The sequence below is a fragment of the Phocoena phocoena genome, chromosome 19 (assembly GCF_963924675.1).
Source record: "Phocoena phocoena chromosome 19, mPhoPho1.1, whole genome shotgun sequence".
NCBI lineage: Eukaryota > Metazoa > Chordata > Mammalia > Artiodactyla > Phocoenidae > Phocoena > Phocoena phocoena.
The window spans coordinates 2,965,166-2,976,519 of record NC_089237.1 but is presented as its reverse complement, the minus strand read 5'-3'; the positions used below and the strand labels follow the sequence as shown (position 1 = coordinate 2,976,519).

The following is an 11,354-nucleotide window of genomic DNA, read 5'->3' as shown; positions in this document are numbered from 1 at the left end:
GGGCTTCAGGCGCGTCAGCCACCAAGTCTGAGGCCCAGGTGAGGAAGAGGACGAATGCATGAAGGTAAGAGGGCCTTTGATGGCTAAGTCAGCCCCAGCCGAAGAGCCTTCTTAGAAGTCACATCCGGACAGTTCTGCTGGCATCTTGTGGGTCAGAACTATGGCACAGAAGCATACCCTCCACTCCACCCTCGGCTGCAGGAGAGACTGGGAAACACAGCTGGAATTGTTTTTTTAACCTGGGCACTTTATTATCCCAGTTTGGAATGTGTCAAGTCAGGGTAAAGCTAAGAATGAGATATCTGATGACGTGGGAATTAACAATATCCACCCCTTTGTCTCCTGTGTGGGGGTTAAGTGTATCCGTGCACAGCACCTAAGGGTACTTGATGAGCTGGTGGTCCACGGAAACAGCGTTTCCTTCTCTCTTCCTGTGTTCCCTCCTCCCAGGCTATAAAACACAGTGGAGCAGTGCCTTGATGCCACGATTTATTTTCTAATTGGGTCTACTGAGTAATGTCTTTTTTAGGGGGAGACGAATGCCAGAAGAAAGAACATTCTCACCATTGACAGAGCACTTCCAACTAGAAGTGCTATTTTGCAGGCGGGTTTCTAGCCATGCTTACAGGAGCACTTAATTGTTCGTTTGAACAGACCTGTTCTGCAAACTGTTAGAAACGAGTAACAAATGGTTTCTAATTCCGCCCATATCCTGGCTCTATGAAACAGCAATCTCAGTGTGGGTGCCCCGTCCCCCCTGCTGACCACAGCCGCAGAATTTCCACTAGTGTAGGCACACACTTTTTGCACAATTTTAAGATCTTTATTATTATGTAACTCACTGGGGTGTCAAAGTGTGTTATCAATCTAAACAGAAAATGGGAGATAAATGTTACATGGGGTTGTCCATTCTATTCCGGGTAAGAGAATTTGATGGAAGAGGCACGAAGCCCAACAGAGTGTATTTACTGGACGCTGACACCTCTATCCTGATACTAACAAAGCAAGATCGTGAACAAGCAGAGTCCAGGAAGGAAAGTGAATGAAACTAGATGGGCGTGAAACATGCCAAAAAAGGGGGCAAGTTTGTTTGTCGTAGTGTTGGCTGTGTTCTACTTGGTGGATTGTAATATTCTAATTTAGCTGAGTAATTGCTGCTCCAAAATCCAAATCTACCGGGCATGTGCAATTTTAAAAACATGGGTTTTGCATTCCTGGAACAAGACTGGAAAAAAGAAATGCATTATTTAGCACTCAGATGTTAAGTTTCAGGACGATTTTGCAACCTGTGACCTGAACAGATCTCTCATCCATACGACAACCGGAGTACAAGCTTTGCACTCGTGCATCATAAAATAACTTTACTGCTCCCAGGCAAAAGAAAGGAGGAGGAAAAGGAAAGAAGGAAAGCAGGGAGGGAAGAAGGAAAAAGGAGAAAAAAGAAGGAAAACAAAAGAAAAACTTTACATACCTATACATTTTACTTCTGTTGGTAATCTTGGACTCTGCGATTCACTAAAATTTACTTGTGTGCTTTAATTTAAATGGGGAGAGAGAGAGATTTTCCAGAAAAACGCAAAAACTATGTGTGTGTATATATATATATTTAAATAAAATAAACACGTGAAAACTTGTGGCATATACTTATTACCAGCTCAGCAAGAATGTAAAAAATAACACAGATAATTCGGAATATAGCTCGTAAGTCTTCAACTGATAAAGCTTAGAGTGAGTGCCTCTTCACTCGCAGGTGATGGGATTTGTGTTTAAAGCAGTCATGATTAACATCTTTTAAGGTGGAAATAGAGTATACACATTTATCTCCTGTCCTACAATTTAAGCAATTCTAAAGCACTTAGCTGACCCACTTCATAACGTGCATTAAAATCACCTTAATTATATTCACAAAATCCTGCATTTAAATGATCGTTCCAAGTTCAATGGAAGCGTTTCTTAAAATTCACAATTCAAGTTATTTGTGTTTTCTAAAGTGACCCATACGGGAAACAGACATAATTGCTTCTAGGCACAAATAAATACTTTTCCCCTCACAGCCTCCCCACCTCCTAACCCCACCGCAACTGCTAAAAAAACCCCCCAAAAAACAGGGTTCCATCCCTTGTGTAGCCAGAGCTCCAGTCTTCCAGGACCCAGGAACACGTTTTCTCTCAAAGAGCCTGAGGATGTTTATGGCTCTCCATTCCCTCACCCCATCTCTAGGGTCCTGATCCTTCTTCTTGTCCTTCCTCAAAGAAGGTGTGGGGAGGTGGACATAAGCAGTCCCCTTGTCACACACTTTACAAAGCTCCTGTTTGCCTTATTTCTGCCCCCCCCACCGCCCCCCCGAGCCATTTGCTGGAGTCAAACAGTGCATTTAAGAGAGAAATACCTCTCTGAGTAATAACGCCAACTTTTCTTCTGCCTCACGGATGAGAGAAAAAGTAGCTTCTAGCACTGCTTGATCATTACCCGGCAAGTGGCAGGGGATTCACCGTCAGGACCGGTGGCACTGTTACTTCCTACGGCCACTGCCTCTGCCAGCTGATACCGAGACACTCTGCGGGGCAAACACAGGGACTGATTTCACAGTTAAAGAGCTCAACGTTACAATCTACCGAACGCATCCCTTGCACATCTTGACTATATGATATAATGTCTTTATAGGTAACTCATACTACCGATTTGGATCCATTTAAAATTTTTATTATTCATGCTATTCTCCTTTCTACTTTCTATTATCCCAGTGTCCTACCTTTGTTCCCCATTATTGAATATTATACCTCCAACTGACAATACAAGTACACGGAATAACAAAAGGAGATGAAATTTAAATTAATCAATTAGGCCCCTTACTAGCACCCCTAACACAAAATTTGCTAGCCAAAAAAAAAAAAGTTAAACAGTTGGATATGATGTAATGCTTAGATATCTTTTATCAAGTTTAACCTGCTCTATTTATCTTCCTTCACCATCAAAGACAGCTATCACCTTCTTTAAAAGCTCTGTTGGTAACTACTTGCCTTAAGGCGATTGGCTAGGGGGTAAGAACACTGACTGGGAGCCCTCGTACTTACAACTCAGGACTACATTTGGGATTCTACAGAGATCCTATTCAAAGTCAGGAGAGCTTTCTGATAAGGTGCTTCCTTACACTGATCCGTGGCAGAGGTGGTGGCCTCCTCTGGGTTTTCACAGCTGCTGACGATGGCAACGGCGCTAAATGACCTTCTTCTGACATTGGTGTCTGATGTGCCGGGTCCTTGGGCTGGCGGGCCTTTTCCCATGTTGTGGATCTGCTGGTCCTTCCAGTCCAGTTGCTTGGCGCTGCAAAAGGGAGCATAGACTTCCACGCTGCCCTCGAACTGCAAGCAGTTCACTTTGTAATACTTTCTCTTCACTTCCAAGACATCATTAAACCTATGGCCCCAGAGAATTTCTCGGGGAACGTAGGAACTCCTGGATTGGTGAGAAGTCCCGGTAGAGTCGCCAGTATAGATAAATGTCACCAAAATCTCGAAGTTATCTTTGGCCACGGCTTTTCGGTCAAGGGCATACAGAGGGCTCTCATGGTCGATTTCATGAACGATCGTTACTGGTGTGACAAGGATGATCTGGTCATTGACTAACTTTAGGTCCTTAAATGCCATCGTCATCCGCCCGTCGCTGTCTTCTGTGTAGCGGAGAAGCTGGGCCCTGACCGTGCCTTCTACCACGTGGTTGGGGCGGAATTCACCGATGCGCCACATGAGGCAAAGTTTCCCATCTCTCATGCCGATGAGGGCGAAGTAGCTGAACCGAATGGTCTGGGCTCTCTTCCTGGCGGTTGCCATTTTGGCCAAGGCAGCCCCAATGATGAAGGTGTTTATAATGCTGCTTAAGATGGACTGAAGGATCACCATGAGCACGGCCGCAGAACATTCCTCGGTGACACAGCGGGAGCCGTACCCGATGGTGGTCTGGGTCTCCAGGGAGAATAAAAACGCCCCCGTGAAGGAATGGACGTTGTCCACACAAGGCGTGATGTCGGGATCGTTCAACAGGTCTCCGTGATGAAAGGCTATCAGCCAAAAGATAGAGCCAAATATCAACCAGGAGAGAATGTAAGATAACGAGAATATCACAAACATATGGCGCCACTTGGTGTCCACGAGGGTGGTGAAGATGTCCACCACGTAGCTGCCCCATTCTCCAAAAATGTGCTTGAAGTACACGTTACAGCTGCCGTCTTTATGGAGGAGACGCCTCCGTGCTCTTCGCTTCTCGGCTAGAACGTGCTCCTGGGGGTAGCCTGGGTATTTGGGGTCCACGTTCACGATCGGGTAGCTGCTGCCGTAATAGCTCATGCTTTCTAATGCCCTTTGGGCATCCGGGTGACTCCCGGGGCGGCGACTGTTCTAGGGGTACTGCTATTTGTGAGTTTTCACTTCAAACCTGAAAAACAGAAAATTCGACACACTTGCTTTTAATTTCCATCTCTAGAGCAACGTGCCCCACTGGAAGCAATCTGATGCCATCTGAAACAGCTAAGACTTGATTTGCGCGACAGAGGCATTAAGTGTTGATTACTCAGTCCAGTTTAGAATTCAACTCAGTCATTACAGGAACAAAATATGCGATTAGAGAAAATAACATTTTTATACATGCATAAGGCTTCAGTAAACCCTATGATTATCCCAAATGAGTCCTCACTACCTCTTCTGACCCGACATTAAAAAAAAAAAAAAAAAAAAAAATTTGTCTTCATTTTGTAGACTCTTCTGGCCTGAGGGCATTTAGAAAACAAAATAATCTGTAACGTAAAAAGGCAAAATAGAACTCAGGTATTTGTCTAGCCGTCTTAGAGGCTTTCTGTCTAAGTCAGATGGTTTTCCTTAGAAAAAGGAGGCAGTTAAAGGTTTCTACGCTCCTATTACAATGTAACTTACATACAGGTTGTATCATAGACGGTCCCTCGCCTTCTGCACCTGTGGCCTCCTCTCTCTTCCACGGAGATTTTTCTTCCCTGTGTACTTTTCAGAACAGAACTGACAGGGATGCTATTTCAGATTCAATTCCTTTACCCTAGCTCCACCTTCGGTCTTGAGAGGAAAAAAATCTTTCTTAACCCCAGAGGAGTTAAAACCACTCCCAGGTAAGCTTTCAGTAAAGTATAAGATTGCTTCTGCCTTTGTTTCAAAACATCCATCCTTTTTTCTTTCTTTCTTTTCCTTTTCTTTTTCTTTTTTTTTGGACACTGGAAGCTTTTCTCTTTCCCTCTGAAAAGAAGCCGAAAATTTGCCAAGGTTGCTGCTAATCTTGCTTCCCTCTTAAAGGGAGAATGCTGCAATTGGACTCTTCTCACCAGCTCTTCACTGTATTGCTGACGGTTTCACAGCTATGACTGGGCGAAATCATTTTCCTCCCTCCAAATCCATTCAGTCTTTAAAAGATCAACTTATATTGATACATACTGTTATTATTGCTTTTAGCATCCTTGATATAGGCCAATAGCTTTCCAGCTCAAATCTCAAAGCAAGTTTTAAACATTCAATATTAAATGGTCCTTAGTTACTTTTAGCCAAAAAAGGAGTCACTGGGGCCCAATGTTAACAGTTCAGTAATTACTAGAATATGTTTTCCACATCGTCTACCTGTGCCAGGTGCGGGAGGGGCGTGGAAGGGGGAGGGGAGGCTCTGGATTAGAGGATCCTGCCACTGGGCAGCACAGAACATTCCGTGGGCGTAAATACTGTTCCGGACATGGAGACACCCCTTGAAACCAACCAAGGCAATTAATCACCAAGTACTTATCCAGCGCCTTCTCTGCTAGGAAAAGGGAGGAATGAGTTAATTTCCCTCTAGTCAACAGGAATCATTTTTCTGCTTCTCCAGGGATCGGGCCCTCTTTACACTAAACACTTTGCTTGGTGGACCACAGTGAGGATGGACACTGGTTACAGCCAAAATGTCCCGTAAGGCGTGTCCGCGTTTCTCCCTGTCCGTCCGCCCGCCCTGGCCACTTCACCCAGCCGTCCCCCAGATCTGCTTTGAAGAGTTACAGCCTCTCTTCGGTCAACACTTCAGCCGTGTTTCCGGGAGACCATTGTATACTTTCAGGATGGGACCCAAGGCTGACAGGATGCTTATTGGAATGTTGAAGGTAAAATACTCCCGCAAATTTTGCCCAGAATATATGTGATTCGTTGTAGGTTCCTGTCTGATTTGCCATTGAAGGACACTTTACAAACAAGAAGCTATTCAAGGTCGTCAGTTTCCACTCCCTCTCACGTGATCATTCCAGGCATGAGAACGGGACAGTTATAATCAACGGCCCACATGATTGCAAATTAAGAAGGAGATTTGGAGGTAGGGTTATTTTCTTGGTGAAGGCTTCCTTCTAACCCAGTTCCTTAAAGGGAACTGTGCGCACGGTGGGAGTCTGGGAAAAGAAAGGTTTTCATTTGCAGTGGCGTTTGGTCGGCATCCCGTGAATTCTGGTAGTGCCAACAACTGTTACAAACAAGCCATATTTAATATACCTTCAACAGTATGCCAATTGGTGAATGAAACTTCACTTAACGCAAGCTACAGGTGAGCAAATGTGAGTATGTAGAAAAATTATTTCCGAATAATGTAACAATTTCAGGGATCCAAGTTAACAGCTACGAGAATTCTACCCCCAACCCATCACCTCCTCTGCGGTGGGTTATCATCACCATCATTCATTTCAGCTTATCCAGAGGAAAGCTTTCAGATTCTGTTTAAATGCATAATTTTATTCATCTATCCTTTGATTCTCCCGCCACGTAAATGATGCATTTCCAAAAAGACAACTGTTTTCAAGCTAAATGATAGATCATAACCAAACTAATCTTATTTAATATTAACCATTTCTCAGCCTACACCATGAGCTAAGGAGGTGACAGCGGCCCTTTTGTCAAAATGGCTAGACAACATAGACGTTTATTTATTAATCTCTTCTTTCATATGCTGTGTTAACTTGAGCATTTTTTCAATTGTTTGCCATTAAGTAACAGAGGATAAGGCTTACTGATCGACTGGACATTCTATATTTAACATCTGTTTTTCTCAGAATTGAGGCCGGGCTTTAAAATTGCCTTAATGCTTTCATAATCATCTTGTCCCCATCGATTCCATGATGAAAAAGTATTTTCAGTGTTCCTACTTCTGTATTTCTTTTCACATGCTGTGTTCCCTGCTCTCCTGAAACTGATGGTGGCTATTTCATTGACTGCAAAATTCCTTTCTTTCAAAATAAAAATGGAAATATGGGCTTCCCTGGTGGCGCAGTGGTTGAGAGTCCGCCTGCCGATTCAGGGGACACGGGTTCGTGCCCCGGTCCGGGAAGATCCCACATGCCGCGGAGCGGCTGGGCCCGTGAGCCATGGCCGCTGAGCCTGCGCATCCGGAGCCTGTGCTCCGCAATGGGAGAGGCCACAACAGTGAGAGGCCCGCGTACCGCAAAAAAAAAAAAAAAAAAAAAAAAAAAAAAGGAAATATGATCACTGCAATTACAAAATCGTGGGATATAAAACTCAAAAGTAAATGCTAAATCTAAGGTCCCTCTTCTACACCAGTTTCAAACTATTTTGCCCGGCGATTAATGACAGAGGTAAGAAAGGACCTTTGTCATTACATGCAATTTCTTTGTCGTGACATGGGGTCCTTTTACAAATGTGGCTTAGATTAAGAGGCAATGCACAGTGAGGATGGTGGATCTTCCTGAGAACGCCATCCGAGTCCATTACAATTTGCACAGATTCTCAGGAAAGCACTGCAGACACGTGTGAGAAAGGAAGTCAGAGGGGTGAGCACACCCAATCCTGACAATGACTTTTCTCAGAACTTTGCTCATGGCACTAAGTCAGGACATTAAAAAATGTTCCTTAATCTACTTTGGCTGGTGAGATCTGCTTTCAGTCCCCAGGTTTTTAGATCTTTGTATGAATTCAAGGAGAAACCTTTATGAATAGAGCACATTTCAAACGGGCTATAGAAACGACAGGGAATATTTTCAACAAAACAAAGGGGCAGCCTGTGTACCTGTCCCCTTTGCTCAGTGCACAAAAGGGCCTCAGTCAGACTCAGCAATTTGGAAGCAATTCCTCTGCTGTTTTGCCACGTCCTCTCAAATTCCGCCATTTACCAAGCAGGTAGTTCTTCAAACCTAAGCTCTCCATTAGCATGTTGAGGTATAACACAGTGGCTAAGACTTTACACTCGTGTGTCACTCTGATAATAAAATGTGAACCTGTCCCTAGCATCTACTTAATATAAACACATGAACACCAATAGTTATCATCTCTGTATAATCTGAGATGCTCCACAAATAAAGGTCTAAGATATCTTTGGTAAAATTCACTTTTTCATGCCCATGGCCTTTGAGGTGAACAAGGACTTTCTTCAGCATGTAAATGAGTTTCATGAAGTCATCAGTAATCAAGTTACTTTCCTGGCAAAACTGTTAGATGAGATAAATTTTGGTGGAAACGTGAGAGTTGACGGGGTAGAGAGTAAAGAGCGTGGCCTGAATTCTACATGCGGGTCATTGTCTTTGAAGACCCTCTTGGTAGAGTCTGTGGTAACGGAAGGGGGAAGGGGGCCACAGGGAGGTCCAGGGAGGTGTGCTCAGACGACACGTGGGGTGGGCTCTGGTCGGTGAGGAGGAAAGAAAGAGGAGTTTGACGAGTTAGGGGAGAACCCAAACAAGTTATTTTGCTCAAAACCTGTCCCACAGCTTCTTGCCTTAGAATTGAGCCTGAACCTTATCTTGCCTGGAATCCTCATAAGACATTCAGACGCTCTTAGGTGGACCTCGACGTTCAGCCACTGAGCACCTGCTTCACCCAGTCCCTGCCGGACACTGCCTGTCCTTTTCCGCACACTCCCCGATTTCAAACAGTCTCTCCTTTGTTGACAGATCCACGGTATCTCATGTTTCCTTCTCAGCTGCTGTCACCCCCAAGCAGGCTTGGCTTCACCTATAGCTTTTGTTCCCTCTCCGTTTCCTCCCTCCCAGCCCCACCCTCCATCCCTGGTCCAACCTCTCAGTGACCATGGATTTTACCTCTTCCCTGACATAACCTTGCAGTTTCTCCTTCTGAATCAATTTAGAAAGATTTGTGCCAGTTTATGGAATAGAGGGGTTTCATCATAGGAAAGGGACTTATATTATGTTATCAACCAACTGAAGTAGATGCTGGGAAGAAGCAGAAATCCAGCCTGACAATATTACTCGTAACTTTATCTGGAGATCCTTGTTGCAGCCCCGTTTTCCGCTAAGTAATATGTATCACCTATGTAAATTCCGCCTCACACCAGAGGATGCTGTGTTTTATAAAGAAGTAGAAGAAATATGAAGTCTGGGATTCTGTTTCTCCATTTTCTGGATGTCAGGACAGTACCAAAATAATATGAGTTGTAATAGCCGGTTGTTCTGGTTTAGAAAGAGAATAATCTCATTATTAAGAAATAGCCTGAAATAAAATGTGTTTTTGGTATTGTAGAGAAATCATGCGTGGGAGGTAGACTCCAGGTCCAGATCTGTCCTCTTCATCGCAAGTGGCTGATGTGCGTAACATTTCTCTGAACCTCAGTGTCTTTAAGGGTGACCTGGGGTTACCGAGGCTACTGAGTTATCGCGAGGTTTGAACGAGATAGGGATGGGCAGCCGTCTTGCACCGTGCTGGGCTCACAGCAGTTATTCAGTAATTACCTCCTGAATCTGGATCGCATAAGCACTGTTGCCCCTTCTGTAAAATACCAGAGCACATGCTTTAACTTTCTCAGAGAGCTTCCCGGCTGCATAACAGCAGGGCAGACAACACGTGGTTCCCAATAAATATGGATGTCACCACTATTTCCTACCCTTAAGCCACCTGGGCCACTTCTCTGTCCTTTCACCACTTCCCCCAAACCCCAGGGGCCCGGTCATTTTCTTTTCTCTTTCACAACTGTTACCAAATGGAAAATCCCCTAGTCCTTGTTCTCAACACACACAGACACTCTTAGGTGCACGATACATACACTTCCAGCTCACGTTAAGAATTTTTTTGCTATTTACTCTGAGGAACCAACCTAAAGGAAACAAGAGTGACAAGCTCGGCAAAGTTAACAGGTTAAAGAAATTCACAAGGCGCTTATCATACTCATTCTGTCTTAAATGGTATGTACCTGCTTTACTGAGACAGCTCTTAAGGTTTCTCTCGTTCTTATCTTGCAAATCAGCCTGCCCGTCCCTGTCTTGGTTGGACTTCGGCCCCCGTCACTCAGAGTTTACCTTGAGTGGGACCCGGCTTCATGCAGAGGCTGGATATCATGAGATCTTAACATCTCTCTAAGAGACCACAGTTCAATTTCCCCTGGTTGCGTAAGGACAGCACTTCCCCAGTGGTCTCTAAAACCCTCCAGTGGAGAATTAGTGACTGACTGTTTTCATTCTTCTTCTTTTTTTTTTTAATTTTTAAAAAATTGAGCTTCTATATGTGCTAGAGCTACCCACCTTCAGGAATTAGTGAAGAGTCCCACCCTTGTGGGATTGGCATCTGAGAGTTGGGCATCAATAAATAAAAGGAGATGATCACCCAGACCGTGGCATAAACACCAAGGAGAAAAGCAAAATGAAGTACAAAGTCGGAGAGTGTCTGGAGCCAGAGGCGATGGTGCCATTTCACGAGGGCGATGGGAGAAAGCTGGGTCTGGGACCCGACACTGGAGCCGAGAGATGCTCTTCAATTCTCCTGGCTCTCGCTGTGGGTAAAAATGCTCTCAGCTCACGCCTTGTTGCCCTATTTTCGTTTGTTTGCGGCGCTCTCATTGTCAAGGCTCTCACTATTGACAGGGGCCGTGTGGCTGCTGCATCCTTTGTGCCCAGCTAATCTTAAGGCCCGGTTCTCACAAGAACCTATCATTACAGGAACTCATCTGCATTTTATCACTGAATTCAAGCTTTCCTCATCAGTTAAGAACCTGGTTTTACCTGGTTTACCTAACAGCCTGCTAACCCATCTCTTGCCACTTTCATCCCGCGTGATATTTCTGAAATGTAAATATCCTTCTCCTGTTACCACGGGGCACAGTCCAAGTTACACACCATGGTCCTCCAGTAGCGCAGTTAAAAGGCAGGAAAATGGAGATCAAAGATTTGGATTCTAGTTACGGTTCTACCACATCTTAGTTGTATGATATCTGCATCTTAACAAATATCTTTAAGCCGCATTGTGTTTATTTAAAACATAAGGACAATAGCTGACTTATTTAAAAATGTTTTTGTAAGGAATGAATGGCATAATATAAAAGGCTACAATGGCTAGCACCTTGGAAGCTGTCCTTATAATCTTCCTTTAACCCTTAAC

General features: G+C 44.3%; 1 protein-coding gene across 1 annotated transcript; it reads right to left on the bottom strand.

The window, feature by feature from the left end:
- Window positions 1-3,083: 3,083 nt before the first annotated feature.
- On the bottom strand, window positions 3,084-4,343 carry KCNJ16 (potassium inwardly rectifying channel subfamily J member 16). The gene has a single exon (XM_065897540.1). The coding sequence runs from the start codon at window positions 4,341-4,343 to the stop codon at window positions 3,084-3,086; it is 1,260 nt and encodes a 419-aa protein (XP_065753612.1).
- Window positions 4,344-11,354: the final 7,011 nt, after the last annotated feature.